The 19,099-nt window shown below is 45.8% G+C and overlaps 1 protein-coding gene across 4 annotated transcripts in view; it reads right to left on the reverse strand.

Moving 5' to 3' along the window:
• Positions 1-3,376: 3,376 nt before the first annotated feature.
• Positions 3,377-19,099, reverse strand: part of doc2a (double C2-like domains, alpha) — a 55,429-nt gene continuing 39,706 nt past the window's right edge. For all 4 annotated transcript variants that reach the window (XM_044181539.1, XM_044181541.1, XM_044181540.1 and 1 more), the window contains exons 8-11: positions 12,904-13,115; positions 8,879-8,960; positions 7,782-7,878; positions 3,377-6,341 (exon numbers count right to left, since the gene is read on the reverse strand). In XM_044181539.1, the coding sequence (XP_044037474.1) occupies positions 6,205-6,341; positions 7,782-7,878; positions 8,879-8,960; positions 12,904-13,115 (528 nt within the window). In that variant the 3' untranslated portion in view covers positions 3,377-6,204. The remainder of the gene's footprint in view (positions 6,342-7,781; positions 7,879-8,878; positions 8,961-12,903; positions 13,116-19,099) is intronic.

Consider the following 19,099-nt stretch of genomic DNA (forward strand, 5'->3'; position numbering starts at 1 on the left):
ATGTCAGCAGCGTTATAATGCAGCAGGTGGAGTTAATGTACTTTATGTACTGTTGGGCTGTTAAATCTATAACAATCATATTTACATGTGTTTAATGTCAAATCTTCATCTAGTAACTGCAGCTGTCAGATAACTGCAGTGGAGTAGATAGTAGTATTTGAATTCTAGAGTACAAGTACCTCAAAACTGTATAAGTACAGCACTTGTGTAAAACACGCTTCAACATCTTGATTTGCTTAAAACTGGGAGCGACCTCTTTCTCCGTGACGTAGGGGGAGATTTGATTTTCTGGGTTCTTCTGCAGTATCAGTATCTGCGCGGTATTTCTCAGTTACGTCTATAAAATGTCAGTCAAACAGCAGAGCGACGTCTTCAGCTGTCTGAAAGCCGAAGATCTTCATTTTACTGTCACACGAGATGAAGAAGAGCAGCGGATGTTTTGTTTCTTGAAAAACAGACTAATTAGTCGAGGAATGATTTCAGCTTTTAATTGAATAAACTATTTGAGAACTCTTATAAGAACACAGATCCCACGAAGGGGTTTAGTAGATCAGTAGGGTCTGATACGCCACAGCCCCGTAACGTGCACCGCAGCGTGGCTGTAAACCTGAACGGCCAATGACAGGGAAGCAGTCGGTAAACACTGCGGCGATAAAACGGCAAAACTCGTCGACGCGCTCTCAGCATCTCGAGACGCAGCCATTTGGCGCGTGAAGACGAAGCCCTGTGAGGCCGCCGTGTTTTGGGGCCGCTGGCTGGTGACGCCGCTTCCCTCGCACAGGGCGAGCTAAAAATAACTGCACAGATCAGCCGTCCAACCCTGACAGGCAGCCAGCGAGCGGCGAGGACTCGGACAGTCCCGCAGACCTGTCTCCTGCCGAGCGTCTTTAATGCACTTTGTGTTTGTCTGAACGGGACAGGAAGCGGTTTATAGGCAGCTACAGTCGCACCGACGTCATCCAGACCTGCACGTTTATTTATCTATTTATTTTTAGATCTTAAGTTTAAAGATGTGGACTCTGAAGAGACAGCCGAGCCTGTCAGCCTGTCAGCCTGTCAGCCTGTCAGCCTGTCACAGCGTGACTCGGAGGACTGGACTGAGGATTCGTCGGCGTCTTCAGACAGAAACGCAGCACGTGACAGCGAGGAGCTGCTCCGGTCTTCTTCGGTCCACCCGGAGTAGGGACGCACCTGGAGGACGAGGACTTGTAACGAGGACAGAGTTGCTTAACTGGCACTTATAATGCAAGTTCGTCCCTTCACCATTAACGCTGATGAAGACACACACAGTTTTAGTCACAGTGACATCGTCAAAGCACCTGTAGTAGTCACTCAAAGAATAATGTCTCTGCCGTAACGCCACATTTCACTGAGTTGCCAGTTTATTAGGTACGCCTCCTCCTTCACTCACGTGACCGAGGCGCACACACACACACACACATATACATATATTATATATATATTTCATTAGTAAATAAACTGCAGCTGTTAGCACTTAAAGGATTTCTCGTCCATTCTGACTTTAAAAAACATCAGGAGCTGTTCTGGAGCGTTCGATCACGCAACACATGGTCTTCCTCGGCAACAAGTGAACCTCGACCTTTAAGCACACGTGGACGAGACGTCCTTAAAGTGCGCAGAACAGAAGGACATTTGAACATCTCCGATTCCTGAGGAAGACCGTGTGATACGAGAGAGAACTCGCTCAACATTTATCAGACTTTAACAGTTAAGCGTGTTCCTAATAAAGTGGTAACTCGTGTTGACGTCGACGTGTTTAAAGTCCAACGCATCGTGGTGTTCGTGTTTCACTTTCTGTGGCGGTTTCATGAAAACAGAACGAGCTGAAAAGCGGAGAGAGACAGACGTCTTGACTTCCTGCGGCGTGGCTGGCTTCAGAGCGGCAGATGTGCTGTGGTCGCAGCGGAGCACTTCCTGCCCAGCTGACAGGTGTGTGTGTGTGTGTGTGTGTGTTTCCAGATGTGAGCGTGAAGACGTCCCGTCGGCTGAGGGACGGGTTCTGTAACTCGAGGACTGTTTTTAACGCTATAATGTCGACTTCAGAGCAGACCGGTCGCTGCAATACTAAAAATAGAAGAATATATTATTTATTTTCTTTCTTTCTTTTTGAATGTGTGTTAAAAGGCTTGAATTTTGTCTGATCTCACTTCTGGAAATACACTTTTGGAGACAGCGGACAGTGAAGCATGATGGGAAACGGGTGCCGGACAGCAGGCTGGTGATATTTCAGCGTCAGCGGTCAGACGTGAATGTGTTTCCATCGTCTGTGTGAGTGTCAGTATTTTGTATCGATGTGAAACATCTTGTTTTTTAGGCAAAATAAATGTTGAAACTGCTGATTTGATTTCTGCTGTTTGATTATAAAAATCTGCAGTGGTGAAAGTAACCAAGTACATTCACTCAAGTACTGTACTTCCACTTCCACTCCGCCTCGCCTCAGAGGGAAACACTGCACTTTTTACTTCACTGCATTTATCTGACGGCTTCAGTTACTTTACAGATCAGTTTTACACAAAACATATGAAGAGTTTTTAAATCTGATGTTTTGTTATAAATTAAACTCCAACAGTTTATACAAGTTCAGCTGAAAGTCGATTAATCGATTAGTCGACTGACAGTAAAAACAGCAACATCCTGCTTTACATTAATGCACGAGGAATAATAATCTGATGACAGAATATATAACAGTTCAACCATGTGGATACGATCCAGTCAGCGAGTCTGAAGTTTGGTCGTTTTCTGAATCTGCTGCAGTAAAAGCACTAATACACACTCTGTGAAACCCTCTGCTGCAGTGAAAGTGTGAGTGTGAGATCAGGAAAAAGTGCTGCAGCCAGGAAGTGATTTACAGGAAAAACGACTTCAAACATCAAAACAGCTGCTGATTCATTTCCTGTCAGTCGACTAATCGATTCAGCTGAACTTGTATAAACTGTTGGAGTTTCATTTATAACAAAACATCAGATTTTATAAACTTCATATGTTTTATATGTAAAAATCTTACTGTGTAAAGTAAGTACAGCTGTCAGATAAATGCAGTCCAGTATTTCCCTCTGAGATGTTGGAGAGTGGAAGCAGAAAGTAGCATGAAAACAAAATACAAAGTACCTCAAATTTGTACGTACAGTACTCGAGTAAATGTACTTAGTTATTCCACCTCTGAAATACACTAATACAGTTCAAGCCATGTGATAGTATTGGAAGTAGGAAAGTATAAAACAGAATAATATCCTTGTACAACAGTCAGTGTGTTGTGAAGCTGCTGCTGCTGCAGTACTCTCCTCTGGCTGTAGGGGGCAGGAGTGACCCACTCACCTGAGGAGCCTCACAGAGGGAGAACAAACCCAAACACCCGTCTGTGTTGCATTCCAAATTTATTGTTGCATCGTACATAAAACACCTGATAGAAATGTAAGAACGACTGTAAAGCACAGTGTAAACAACAGTTCGACGATATCGTATAGAAAGCCACATTCATACGTTCGCTCGTGCAGAGAAGATGAGCAATAACACCGTAAACAGAAGGATCTTAACAGGAGCCGTACCTGAATGCCTCATCACGTCTCACGTCAACACTTAGAAAACAGGCAGGGGGGAGTATAGAGATATAAAGAAGTATATCAACATATTGCATCATGCGACAACAAGGAAGAACCACTTGTATTGATATATCATCATCATCATCATCAGTCATGGCAACAATAGGATGCTGTTAGTTTTGTCACAGTCGTATTAAGGAGTGCAGTAGAGACGTGGTCCGTGCGTTACGCAGCGCGGCAAATACCGGAGAAATGAAGTGAAGCAACCTCAGATTATATCAGGGTTCGACCGATAGGAGCGTTTCAAACGTGAGGCCGATACAGTTTTTAAATGATGGCTCATACTTTCTGTAGATGTTCATGATCTTTTTATGCCCCCCCACCCCTGAACAGCGATTGTCCAATCATAGCTTAGCAACCGTAACTAGGCACAGCAGTGTGGAGTCTTTTCCAGCCTTTACAAAACCAAAACACAAAATCAGTTTAAAGCATGCGTGTCGTTAGCGCGTCCAGCTAGCTAGCTCGCTACCAAGAGCGTTACTTCCAAGGCCAAGGAGCTATGAATGCTATCAGAGTTGAAGCTAGCGTTAGCGGCTGTGTCCTGCCCTTTAACCCCAGCCGCTGCTACCTGAGATAGAGTTACATCAGTGAGTCGTCATCCTAAAAGCCTTTACTCTTACTACTCTTGGCGTTAAAAGTGAAAACAAACTTTGAAAGTACATTAGTAGCACGTTAGCCAGCCAGCAGCTTCTCGTCTTTAGCCGACTGTCTGGTTAAAATGAGATTAGATCAGCTGTAGCTAATTAGCATTAATTCAGTAAAGACTAAAATGAAACGTGCTCTCTGCAGCTGGTGTCTGTATTTGTGAGTGTAAGGAGGCATCGCTCTGTAACACCGCCGTGTTTTTGTAGTTCAACAGAGCGGTGACTCCTCTCCAGAGAAACGAGCGATCAGCTGATCACCTCACTCATCTCCCAGGTAAACTTTGATTCATCCCATCACCATTTTAATCCGCTTCGTCGCTGAGAACCAGGAGCTTCAGTATTTGGAGGCTGCAGCTGTTCGCTGAAGGTGTCGGATGCATTTAATCTACGCTTCATATTTTCAGCATTAAGAAACTGCTGAGTTTCGGTCTTCTTGGCCAATAAAAGGTTGAAACTGATAAAGGACTTTGAAAGGATTCGGTAAGTGGATTCAACGCTGGATCTGAATTTGATCAAATGCTCTCCGAGTCCATCACGGCGACGCTAACAGAGACACAATGTAAACAAAGCTGCCGTGGTAACTGCAGCTGACGCGCCGGAGGGGTGATCGCACCGTGTGGACATTAGCAGGTAAGTTGTGAAGCTGTTCGACGGGGGTCATTCCTATGTTCCCCAGATTTAAATGGCACATAATGGGAACCTGACAAAGGGTCCTGTGTTCCCGGGGTCCCGTGTTAGGGTTAGGGGGTTAGGGAACTTACAGCCAGCAGCGTACATTTCACCAATAGATGTTTGTTTAGCCAGCGAAGGTGCAACACGAGACATGTCCATGCTTGTGTCTCACGTTCTGAATCATACGGACAGGTAAACCCAGCACAACATGCTTTGGCAGTACTGTACTTAATCGTGGTCATGCTTCTAAAGCTAATTTGAATTGAAAAGAAAGAGACACGAGCTAGAAAGCTGAGTGTCGGTTGAGGTTCAGATCACATTACATTCGAGCCACAGAGCTCAGCGTCTGCTGTTCTGAAAGGTAAATATATAAACATGGAAATATAAAACCACTGTTCAAAATCTCTCCTGACAGTCTGGATGAAAACATATTCGATCTGCTGCACGACAAGACAGAACCCGTTTCCCAATTTGTGACAACATTTCCACTCAGGTAGCCAGAAATAACGTTTTGTACAACACGAGAAAAACACTCATGTTGTACAAAAGCTGCAAGGAGACAAGTCACGTCCAGCTAACATCTTCGTCACGGAGGGAAATGTGTTAAAGATCTTTTTTAACGTGCAGTTGATTTCATATGTTTTTCATCCACATGGTTAAAAGAGTCTTTGTTTTCCAAAGATTGCTCGCTCTGTGACCCAAATGTAACGAACGAACTGGAGTCAGACTGTGTGCAAAGAAGAGGACGAAAACTGGGCGGGGGGGGGGTCATGACACCAAAAACATAACATTTAAGTTTCTCCCTTTTGGGAACTGAATTTTCCTCGACTGAGAGCACGGGTCATGTGATTTACAAAACAAATCTGCGAGCTGTCGTAGAACAAAGAACATGCAGTTTGCTTCCCGCCGTCTCCGGCTGAGAGCTGCAGCGCTCACGAGTCGAGTGTTTCGGTCTGACCCTGTTGTGTGTGAATGTATCCTGGTGCTGAGTGCAGGTGTGATGTTGACAGCGTTCGTGGAGCCAACGAGCTTCTTCTTCTGGATGACTCACTGCTCATTAATGAAGGCACACCGCCGTGCTGCTCCAGCTTCACCCTGCTCTCCAGCCGTCATGGCGGCTCTTATTATAATACACTTTTCCTCTCAACTGCTGCTGATTCCTGTGGTGAAGTTGCTCGAGTCCGTCCCATAAAGTAAGCGGAGGATCTCTGTGAACCGTGTGATCCCTGACAGCCGCCGTCTGCATGCGCGGGGGACGCTGCGCGGCTTTAGTCGTGGCTGAGGGATCGTGGCAGCTCATTGGTCAGGATGTGCCAGCGCTCCACCCGCCTGCCCTTGTTCTTCAGGCAGTCCATCCAGTGACGGAGGGCGTCGCCCTGGGAGTGACAGCTTAGACAGACGCCACCTAAACAAGCAGCAAACGATACCAAGCAGAATTTTAATTCACATCAAAGTCTAAACAACAGTGTCATTTCGTCTCATATCAGAGCAGAACTAAACATTTTGAAACAAATAGTCAGAAGAAGAGCTCAGTCGGATTAAAAACGGTTCATGTAACCAGCTCGAGGGCGATACTGCACCGCTATAGCACTGCCGGACTCCGGATGGATCCAAATCGATGCAGCAGAACCGAAAATATCCACACATTCTTCTTCCTTGTCAAAACCTGGCGCCTACATTACCCACAATGCAACTTCACCACTCACTGTCCAGTCAGAGATGGTGGTGTGTTATGCTAACTAGCGGCTAACGCAGCCTGCAGCGGGCTGCAGAGGTCCGGCGAGCTCACTTCTTTCCAACGCCACACCAACAGAAACTTGTAGCTGACTTGAGTGACATCACTCGAGGACCAGTATCCGAAATTAACTTTTTGACTCACCGGCCGACTGGACTGGTAGATCTTTGTGTCACATATACGTTTGTTTCAGTACGTTTCGTTGAGATAATAAGGTGTTATGTTGAATACAAAATTTGAAGCTAAATTGTTTTCATATATTGATCGAAGGTTAATCAGTTCAAGCCTGAACGCAACTCAAGACGTCTTGATCTGAAAGTTCTCCCGAGGTATTTGCTATTAAACGTACTTCGGGATCGAACGTAAAAGTCAAACACGGGAGCCCGGGGTTCGGTTCCCGGGTGAAACCAATAATCAGTGTTGATTGTTTTAGTTATTTCAACCCAAACCGTGATCTTTTCCAAAATCTGACCAAACTGCGACCGTCACCTGAAGCTTTATTTTGAAAGTCCAACTCAATCTGATGAAGCCTCACAGTATCTTAACTCTGCGGACTGTGGATTTTATCGTATGAAGGGATCTTTAAATGTCCAGTAATGTGTCGGCCGGAGCTGTGTGAGACGTTCTGGTTGGTCTCACAATGCTTTTGCTTCAGGATGAACCGTAAACCAGACACAGCGCTCAAGATGCACGTCTAATTAAGCTGCGCTCTTTGTTTCCATTTTTAACAAGAATATTAATATAACAATATTATTCTATTATTAAAACTGGAGGAGCAAAGGGAACCCGTCAGTAATACAGATGGTGAGAGCGATAAAAATGCAGTAATAATCAGAAACACGCACGAGCTTTGGCTGAACAGCTTTGCCAACACTAATGAGCAGCATGTGTTGGATTCGTTAATATTTACAGCTGCTGAATCAGAGGACGATCCTGTCGGTTTAGTTTTTTTACTCAACCATAAAACATATTCTTGAGAATTTCACACCCAGGTCACATGGTTCAGAGAGGTGTTTCTGGGCCGCTGGGTTTCCTCTACAGGGTGGGATCAAGTTTCCTGTTCAGAGTGAAACTCACCGAGAGGATCAGACTGAACCATCGGTGTCTCACCTATGAAGTCGTTGGAGCGTCCCAGGTCGTAGTCCCACACCGTCACCTCCAGCGTCTTGTTGGACAGCTCCGACAGGGAGATTTCGTAGAAGAACTCCTGCAGCGATCACACACACGCACAGATACAAAAAATCTAAGTAGAGAGAAGAGTTGGTTTGAAAGAGGAGTCAAAGAAGCCATTTTTGTGAAAAAAGAAAACCCCTCTTTGAACAGAAATGGTGGTCTGAGATTCAACTTGCCAACCGTTTACCACCGTGCATTAACACCGTGGTCAAGCCAATCACATGCTAATCAGGTACTTAACAGTGATGAGGGAGGTGCAGCCAGAAAACAATAGGCCTGATTACTGATTACTGGGCATGGAAACAAACTAGGCAGAGTAAACAGCAGACACTCAGGTAGACTCCTTCCTGAGGGCGGGGCTTATGTAACACAGAGTAGCTTAAATTTCTGAGTTCTCAGACCATTTTCACAATTGAGAATGATTTCCGGATGGGAGCCGAAACGTCTTGATTCTGAAAACAGCGTCCAGACGACTACGACTGAAACCTTTTCTACGATAGAACACTCCTCGACGAATGAGGGACTACACCGTCTTATTTAGCCTGTTTATCATTTCATTCCTTATGAAGCTGCTCTCTGGTGTAAAATCACTGAATAGAGACAGAGAGGACAAATCATACATTAAATGCAGTTTTCTTGCTTTGAGGTAAACTCAGTCTAAGAAAATGACATCTTCTGCACAGGTTCATCTACGAGATACGGAGCAGCTAAACACTCTCCAGTCTCATTCCAGTCTTTAACGTCTGCTTATTCAGACCACAGTGACAGATAACTTTATTAATCACCACAGGGGAAGCAAGTTCGGTCGGCCAACACACAGAGACGAATAACAAAAGAGGCACAGGTGAGACGGGAGACGACACATGAAGGAGCAGAGATGAGATGAGGCCAGCTTTAAATAAAACAATAACTAAAAGGGAAGAGACAGTGTGAGCTCATTGACGTCTCTCTGTGAGAGTGGAGCTGACGTGGAGCTCGGGGGCGGTGTTGGACCTGCTGTGGCCGCCTGAGGGGGAGCAGCGGGGGGTTCTTACCTCGTTGAATTCAGGGTTGAGGGTCTTTTTCATCACTGCTGTTTTGTGCTTGGACTTCTTCTGTATGTCGGGCTTCAGGTATCTGACGGCGGAAGTGGAAAAGAGGAAGAAGCAGATTAGTTTGTTCTGCTTTCGAGTAACTAACTTAACGACAGCTGCGAAGTGCAGCGTGTCAGTGGCGAGTCAGCAGTGCTCTGCTGTCCTCTCTGGCTTTCACCTCTGACCACAGCCGCTCTGTTGCACCTGTAACCACACCCAACCGTGATGTCACAAAGTACTGAAGTACACATGTACATCACTGCTGCATTAATGTGTGTGTTGCATTTTACTGCTGCAGATGTTTCAGGTTGAGCTCATTTTAACTGCTTTATATCCTGTTGGGTAGTTTCACCTGCAGCAATGCATCATGGTCTATAAGATCATCACGTGTTTGCAGCGTCGCCGTCCTGTGAGAACCACGTATCAGAGAAACAGCCTGTTTTCAGCTCTGTGACGATGCGTTTCCCAGCTGATCCGAGGGGGGGTTAAAGAGTTTTTTCAGCTTCAGGAGGAGGAGGAGTTTCCTCAGCACATGAAGGAAACTCTTCATCCTTCAGCTCGTCACAAACACCTGGAGATACGAGGTTTCCACCGGACAGGAAGGGGATGAAACACATCTGTACCTGAGTAAATGTACTCAGCTGCATTCCACAGCTGGTTCAGCTACGCTTTAAAGTCTGCAGGGTTTGTCAGATGAAGAAAAATCCTAGAGGAACATTTAGCAGACTGAAATATTTCTACATTAAACTCAGTGACTGTTTCCTTAAGGGAACCGTCTCTGTCTCCTTTATACTTCAGATTTTTTCTCTAATTTGTTATACTTGTACATTTTGGTTCTGTATTTTTATATATTTTTCCACTATTTTATTATACCTTCTCTCTGTATATATTGTTTTATCATACTTGCCCTGTGCACAGGTTATGGATGTGGCAACAAAGCATGTCACTGCACTGTTTACGAGAGAATCTGTGATCAGAGATGAACCTCCATCATATCGGAACAAAAAGAAAAGCTTAATATTTGCATCATGTATTGCTGTGAGTCTAATTAAAAAGCCAGTAATAAGACAAAACATAACAATCTGAAATTAGAGGACTGGAAACGAAGCAGCAATTAACGGAGAGTTCGAGTGCTGGGATCAGACATTTGCCTCCTGCAGGATTATTTTCATACTGCGGTCTGATGAAATCATGTAAATCATCACTAATGAAACAGCAATTAATTATTAATCACACTGAGTCAGTTTTACAGTGCAGATCACACACACACACACAGTGATTCACAGAGAGCAGGACGGGGAAGCCCGACCTCCACACATCATCATCAGTGCCGGCGGCTGCCGCGGAGCCGCTTCCCCGAACAGAGCCGGTCATTTTAACAGATGACATGAAGAAATAATGAAGGCGACGCGCTCGGCGCTCCTCTTCATCACAGTCTGCTCTGCAAACTGCTGCAGGCTGACAGGAGGAGAAACAGCAGCCGGGGCCCCGACACAGAACGGGGCCCCGGCTGGAAGACCAGACCTGTTAATCCTGTCTGGACTGACTGCAGTCTGACTGAGTCCAGCAGGCTGCAGCTCCTCCTACATGCTGATCTTCAATAAGTCTGAGGGGGTTTATTTTATAACCTGAGTCACTGACGTCGATATCTGGATGAGTCAAATTATTATCAACAGAAAACAAAGAGCCTCGATGGACAGTAGAAACAGAGAAGCTGCAAGCCTTCGACTGTAGCTGTGCTTTCAGAGGTGGTGTCTGATTAAAGTCAGACTGATGTCATACGTTCAGCTCTCACTGCAGGTTTGAAACATGGACATTTTGCTAAATGGACAGATTTCTCTTTTGGATCTAAAGATAATAATAAAGCCAGACAGCGACGGGTCAGAGTAAGGACACTGGCTGAGCCTCGTCTGGTTTTTAAGCGGAGCATTGACCTGTTGGATGTTGGTAAATTGGCTAAAAAGAAGCCGTGACGCAGCATGCTGATATTCTTTAAAACCGGTAAATATGTGAGTTCACTCGACCCCTCGGCTGTCAGCGCCTGCTCCTTCTGGCTCAGACTCGGTTTGTATTCTGACGGCGTGCGACAGCAAACTCTCCTCCTCTTCAAAGCGAGTGTCCCTCGAGTGCCGGAGGAAACGAGAGCAAAGAGAAGCCTTAAATCCCCGACTTTAGCCCCCGGTGCTTCCTCCTGACAGAGCTCGGCTAAGACGAGGCTCCGCTCACACTGTTTCCTTTTCCTCACTGATTATCCTTCCTGCCGGGAAACAGATGGCGCTTCTATAACAACAGTTGCATCATTGGTTAGCAAAGTTAATAAGATGGCAGAACTCCAGCTTTTCTTTGTCTCATTAGTGCTGGAGTCCAGGAAGAGTTCAGGTTTGGCTCCGACTCATTCGAGCGATGTGATTTTGAATGAACTCACCAGTTTCCATTGTAAAGTTGAACAGATTATTCGATGAGGTTATTATCTTTGCCAAAACAATCAATGACACACATTTAGACGAGCAACATTCATCCAGTGAATCCAGCTGGACAGAACTGCATCGTGTTGTCGAACTGCGACTGGTAACGACGGTGTGATTTGGGATTTCTCTGCTCATGTTTCTGTGTCTGTAACTGACTGTAGGACTGTTTAGTTTTCAATAAATCACTAGTTCATCAGACCAGATGTTCAGCCAAGCAGGACTGTGTTGCAGCAGCTGTTCGTTCATTCTTCACTAACTTGCCGTGTGAAGTCCTTCCTAAGTTCTCGGCGAGAACGATTTACTGAATCAGGTTGCACCATTAAAACTTGTCCTGGATAGTACAGACTTTAGTGATGTGTAAATCGGTTGCTAGGAAACCTCTGTAGCGCTGTCCAATCAAAAGCTACCAACAGGAAGTCACTGAAGCATCACTAAGGATGTATAGTAAGAACTGGATAGGGTGTCCCGCTCAGCCCGTTTCTTTCAGTGGCCACTCGCGGTGCTGCAACGAAAAATCCCCCAGTGGCCCAGAAGGCATTTTCCCCACAGGCCGCCATTAACAAAGAGACATCTGTAAAACTGTTGACAGGACACCTGCAGACAAGGTCCATTATGACTCTCTCTACTATGAATTTTTGATCCATGGCGGTTTTATATTTGTAAAACTTTCCTCGAGCCGAGAGAAGCCATTTAAAAATCAGTGACGGCATCACAATGTAAAGTCTGCGGGCTGAGCGGAATCCGCTTTCATGTAGAGATCTGTGTGTTCAGAGTGAGCGGGAAATATCCGATTAAGCTAAGCTAATCAACAGCATTTGGTCATTTAGTCTTCATTATAGCATCACGTTTTGTAATTTGAGGTATATTGTGTTTTTTGTGGAAAAGTCTTCAGTTTCCATCATTATTAGATCGAGAGTCAGGTCAGATATATGTGTGACTCTACATAAGAAGCAGTTTATGTGCTGCAGCCTGTTTTTCTTTAGTGATGCATGAAACTCCATTTAGTAAACACGTTAGACCGAAGCTAAGTTTGAATTTCTGAACAGCTGCTGCTGATGATCTCTAATTAGTCTTTTGTGCTCTGGATTTAATGCACTTTCAAGCGCTGTCGCTGTCGCTGCCCAATCAAACCCACAAAGAGACTCCTTAACTTTACCTTCCAACAAATTATACTTATGTGAAATCTAAATAGTTCATTTCTCGGCCCGTAATTTAGAATAAATAATTACAAGAGTTGTGAAACTGGCTCATGTCATCCGCCATTGCTGCCGGTTAATGTGAACTCTGCTCGGATACTAGTCTACCTCAAGTTCACGCACACAGGTCGGCTTCCCCAAAACTGGAGAAGCAAAAGTATTTCTGGGTATCTGAAGTGTTTAATGTGGACACCAAACTGTGAGAACGTCCTACTGTGTGTCAATGTAACGCTCCTCTACGATCCTTCAGAGTGACCCAGACCGCAGCAGGACTACCACCGTCCTGCAGTGATTCTGGACAGCAGTGTCCCAGACTTCTTACATTTTGACGTAGGGGTCGGAGAATCCGTTGACGTCCATGGCGGCCAGGTGGGCGCAGCGCTTCACGCCCACACAGAGGCCCCCGCTGCGACGTCCTTCGCCTCCTCCTCCGCCCTCCACGTCTTTATCCTCCACGCCGAGCGGAGGCAGAAACTGCAGGGAGAGAAGAAGACGACCTCTCTCCTCCAGGCTGTGCAGCTGCTCGTTCTCCCACTGCGGACAAGGTTAGATTAATCAGATTAGCTTAGCTCTGTTTAGGCAGAGGGGGGGTTAGCTGCTGCAGTGACCCGAACAAAGAACAGAAAACCAAGCGACAGAAGCTTTTTAGCCGCAGTAGCAGTGTGACTCTGAGTCTGTGACCACTTTGGTCCAGACTGACGCGTACCAACTATTGGATGAACTGTAAAATGCGGTAGAGATGTTCATGCTCCCCTGAGGATGACGTCTGGACAAGATGCCAACTTTACACGCCTGCTGTCTCATGAGCTAACAGGCAGACTACCACAACACGCACTGTATTCATTCTACAGATTCATTTTAGAATATGGACGGAAAACTACAGTCTCATGTTTTAGATTTTGAGAACGAATGACGGAAGAACGAAGCCCCACAAAAATCAAGGCCTACTGCTCGTTATAATACGAAATGGAAAAAGCCTAAACTAAAACAAAGCATTGGCCGCAGAGAAACAGCGCAGCAGTAACCGCATAGCTCCAAACATTCAGAACACAAAATAATAAAATTATTCTTTAATACCCGAGCGTTCTGGTTTCCATTTTGAAGCCTTTTCTGATGTTTCTGGCTTTTTCGCCTCGATTGACTCAGTAAAGACAGCCGGACCTGACAGCCTCTGGTGTTTTCAGCTGCAGCTGTGCTTTCGCTTCAGGCGCTTCAAATTGAAAATATTTCACACTCAGTCGTCAGTGTCGCTCCCACGGGTGACGACACCAAGCCCACCCTGAGGAATCAGACCGCCAGCCGATCGTTCTGTATTTTGGTATTTGTGGGTGAAGCTGGACTTTCAGCTCTTCCAAACTTTCTGTTAAATGTCTCGAGGCCTTCACACACTGTGTGATGGCAGAGATCACGCCACGCCCTCGGGTCTCCTGACATCTTGATTGTGTCAGACTGTACGTTATCAGTTTTGAGGCGAGTCAACTTGAGTGATGAAAACCTCGTGAACTGTAGCACTAAATGCGAAAATGCAGCAGTTTATTGAACCCTGATTGATTCCCTCTAGTCCAATCAAAACGCACAGACGTGACACACACCCTCCCTCGTAATAGTGGATCCATCGTCCAATGAGGATAAACGTCCAGAAATCCCTGATCTGCGGTTACAGAGCAGACAGGTAGTGCTGGCAGCTAATTCAGCACGAGTCGTAAAAACTAACTGACTGAAACATATCTACTGTTTACATCACACAAAGCATGCTGGGAACTGTAGTGACAAAATCTCTGAAGCTTAACTTTATAGCTTAGCTTAGCTTAGCTTAGCTTAATGTTTTTGGTTTGGCACCATCAATACATTTAGAAACATCTGTGTTCAGAGTGTGGCATCAATCAGCTTCTCATTCCTGAAACCCCGACACTCTGCTCTGTCTGGTCATTTTTCAGTCAGAACCTGCAAACCCAAACAGCTTCAGACTGCATAAAGCTCTTTCATTCATAGTACCACTGACGTCTCGGTATTATCGTGTTCTGAAAATAACAATGTTTGACATGCACAAGGCGTGAAAACCAAGCAGAAAAGCCGAGAGTTCGAGGGGTTTAACTTTATTTAAAAATGGAGATTACAATGATCGCCAAGACGTTTGGTCCTAAATTTCTGACATGGTCGGGAGATGAAACTCTCAGTATTATTACTGCAAACTGGAAAACGTAGCGGCAAAGACGAGGATAGAATTAGAGCGCGCCATCATCCAATCACTGCGTTACCTGTCAGAGGTTTGAGTGTACAGTGACTCGAAGTGTCAGCCATGACTGCGTAATGTAGGTATTACGTCTCCTGCTTCATCCGAAAGTACACCAGCAGCTGAGAGTCGAGCCTTTTGAGTGCAGCTATAATCCCATTTTCTACTGATGAGCTGGAAATTTAATTTCAACCCTAAACGTTCCCAAAAAGAGGAGAACATGAGCAAAAACCAGCGGTGCAGGAAGTACTCAGGTCCGTTACTGCAGTAAAAGTACCGACACACACTCTGTGAAACCCTCTGCTGCAGTGAAAGTGTGCGAGTGTGATCAGGAAAAAGCCCTTAAAGCATTAAAGCAGTGCAGCGTCCCTGTGGCTGCTGTGCTGTTATATATTCTATCATCAGGTTATTATTCCTCGTGCATTAATGTAAAGCAGGATGTTGCTGCTGCAGCTGGTGGAGCTGGAGCTCATGTTGAACCGGTTTGTATCGGACTGCAGCTGATGATGCTTTTCATTCTGGATCCATCTGCCGATTCTTTTCTCCGTCGATCCGTCGATCGATCGATCGGTTTGGAAAACTGGTGAAAACGGTGAGAAACGCCGTCCACGGCGACCCAGAGCCCAAAGCGGCGCCTTCAGCGTGTCGTCGTCGTGTCCGACCGACAGTCCGAAGCTCGGCGTTATTAACAAACATCACAGTTATTACAGTCGTTCAGAGGAAAAGCAGCAGATCTGCACATCTGAGGAGCTGCAGCCAGGAAGGGATTTACAGGAGAAACGACTTCAAACATCAAAACAGCTGCTGATTCATTTCCTGTCAGTCGATTAATCGTTTCACCTGAACTTGTATAAACTGTTGGAGTTTAATTTATAGCAGCAAAAATCTGAATCTGTAAAGTAACTAACGCTGTCAGAAAAGTGCAGCGCAGTAAAGAGTCCAATGTTTGTTAGATGTGGTGGAGTGGAAGCAAAAAGTGGCGTGAAAAGAAAAGAGTCGAGTAAAGAACCTCAGATCTGTACTGAAGTACAGTCCTTGAGTAAATGTACATTCGCCCACTGCCAAGAAGACACACACCTCCACCTCCACCTCCACCAGCACTGATGGCGTTCATTAAAACTTCCCACCGCTGGTCTTTGATTTGATCTTTCTGGCCGTGACACAGCAGAGGGTGAGAAGATCGATAGTTTAATCCTCCATCTTTGTCTCGCCCGCTCTCTTTCTCCCCCCCCCTCCTGTGGGGAGGTTTCCTGTCTCTATTAGACTCTGTCCTCCACTAACTCACCCCACCACCCCACCACTCCTCATTACAGCCAGACCGTCTGAGCTCGGTTCAGCACCTCCTTCACTCTGACATTTCACTACGGTCAAAAAAGACCCAAAAGCTTTAGTTTTGAACAAAAGAAAAAAGGTGAACATGTTATTCGAGCCATTTGTTTTAAGTGCTTCCTACTAATGCAGTTGGTGTTCAGCTCCACAGAAACTGCTTCCCACCATTCTTCACAGTGAAAGTGCAGCTAAGAAAAGAAAAAAAGGTCAGAAAATAAGCAGATCGATGGCTTTCAGCAGGAGTCAGCGCCGCTTGGCAGGATCTCTCTCCCGCCCACCTCCAGTTGGTGGGAAATGTACTTTGTAAATGAACCCTGCACTGGAGGAGATTTCAGCACAGCAGCGTTCCCAGAGTCACCCTCTCTGGCTGAAATTTAATCTGCTCAGGGAGGAAACGTTATCGGGCCGCAGGTGAGCGGGAGAGTGAAGGGCTGATCTTCATCCACAGCTCTGCGACGGCTGAATTTAAAATCCCTGTTTATGTGTTGAGACTGAGAGATTACAGTGTTGTTTAACAGATTCCCCTCATGCGAGTTTCGGCTCTCGTACGGACGGGCTGTTTCCTGCCGACAGTCAGCAAGAAGGTATTTTAAGTATTTATGATTTTAACCATGACAACAAAGGTCTCCTAACCTTAACGAAGCCATTCTTCTTTTAATCAGGTGTCGAAATCTATCCCCTGGTTTCTGAAGTAAGAGTCTGGTTCATTTTCTCACACAGTTAGGCGACAGACATGAGGCTGTCCTGGCTGAATCGTCAGTACAAAACCCAAACAGCCGCTTAAACGTCCACGAAGGTTAGACATATTTATATTTATATTTAGAAACCTCTTTTGGTCAGGGGGGAAAAGCCTCTGAAGGAACATGAAGAGGAAACACGTTCATTCACAGCTGCTAGAAAAGAATTAGACACTTCCAATTTCGGCTGAAGGGAAACATTGATCATTGAAACGCAGCCTGGTACTCCTCGTATCCGCAGAGAACGAGCTGCCATCTAATCCCACAAACAGAGAAACACTGTCGGACTCAGCTGCTCTTTGTTTCCAGCCGGCTGCTCTCAGATCAGCCTGCACACACAGAAAAGACTGAAGGTGAGTCATTATGCACAGCTCCTGTTTGTCACCACACCAACGTCAATTGGCTGAAAACACCGCAAGGATTTCAGCGACAACAAAAAGTAGCTCTTTGTTAAAACACCTGTACGACTGCCGAGGCGAAGGCAGACTAATGAGCTCACGGCAGGTACGACGCCCAGCCGAGGCTTAGCTGTGCCCGCGTCACACTCACCACAGGAATCTCATCTAATTGGACAAGTGACTGACTCAGCTGATTGGGCATGTCGCCAATGAAAGACAAAGACAGACCAAACAGCAGGGACAGCACACTGCAGGTGACGGCCGCCGCTGCGGAGCACGGGTTGCTGTGGAAACAGATTTATTTGGTTCCAAAAGAGAAACAAGACAACAAACGGAATAGTCGAACTGCAGGTTTTAACTGCAAACACAAATTAAAAGCGGCGGCCGTGTTCAAATTCTCTTATCAGAATCAAACCCCGCGAGTTATAGGAAACCCAGACCTGAATCAGGACCAACCAGGAGAAGACTCACCAGTTATAAGACGCCTCTCTGAAATATTTTGGAGCGGGAGAAAAGGATGTTGCACATCGAAGACAAAGCTCGTGAAGCTACAAATCACCCGCCGGCCAGGAATAAACCCAAACAGCTCTATTATCCGCCCCTGTGGACACGAGGAGGTGTAGTTTGCTAAATGGACGTGACAGACTAATAACAAAACATCCAATCCCGTCCTGAGGTTTGGAGAGATGAACGCGAGGGCGTCCCGTCGGGTGAGATGTTCTACCCTGCGGCTCAGAGACTCCCCAGAGGTCTTTAAGAGGTCTGGGAGTCGTCCAGAAATGAGAAGTAGTTTCATCTCATGACGGTTTCATTTACTAGAAATGATCCCGGTTAGAGAGCACATAAGGACTAATTCAGATAATAGGTTTCACTCCACTCTGCCACCGTTATCTGCCCACATGGAGGGGAGGAAATAGACCCAGGCACTCTGTGTGTGAGTCCAGGTTGATCCAGTTCAGCTAAAGGTGGCTCACATTTCTCTCTGAGATGACGAGGGACATGACTCTTCTCGATCTCGCTCTCACGTCTGCGTGTTAAGTATTGAGCTGGTGGTTAGCTTAGCTTAGCATAAAGACTGAAAGCAAGCTAGCCTGGCTCTGCCCAAAGTTCAAAAACACATGTGCCAACACCTCTGATGCTCACTAATGAACAGGATATGTCTGGTTTGTTTAATCCGTGCAAAGACAGAAAGGCAGTTTGTTGTTTTAGGGTAGGCTGCAGGTTGGAACTATTTCTTGGCGAACAGCAGCCGGTGAAACGACTTCTCGGGCTCTTGTGGTCACAGCGTTCGGTGTTCGGCGATTAAGCCTGGTATTAATCGCAAACTGGTCGCTTGTTTTAAAATTGGGCAGAATTGTCGTCATACTGGCCTTCATTCGACGTGTAGTGCGGGGTACAGTCGGATGGATTTCTGGCAGTTTGAGCGGTTCAGTGATCTGACTTCCCAACATGGCTCTGTTATGAACTGTAGGGAACTTGTTTAGCCGTATTTTACATGTTGTAAGTCGGGACTTAAGACTGCGGCCGACCAGACCGTCCACATCTGTCAGCCATCTGCTGCGCCGTGCTCCTCTTCTTCTTCTGTTTCTGTTCAACGAGTCGCCGCCTTTTCTTTTTTTCAACGTTTTTGAGGACGCGGTCTCTATTCAGGGGTTCGTGTTCAGTGAGCGCTCCACGTGGTCATTTGATCCGTACAGTGTGAGCGCAGAGGTGATGAAAACGTGCAGCGAGAGTTAACACAACGTACAAGGAAAATTAAAATGTACAGTGTCTGCTCATCTTTAGGTTGCCAGGTTTGGTACCTTTGTGCTGAGACCATAT

The sequence above is a fragment of the Siniperca chuatsi genome, linkage group LG21, assembly GCF_020085105.1.
Source record: "Siniperca chuatsi isolate FFG_IHB_CAS linkage group LG21, ASM2008510v1, whole genome shotgun sequence".
NCBI classification, from domain to species: Eukaryota; Metazoa; Chordata; class Actinopteri; order Centrarchiformes; family Sinipercidae; genus Siniperca; species Siniperca chuatsi.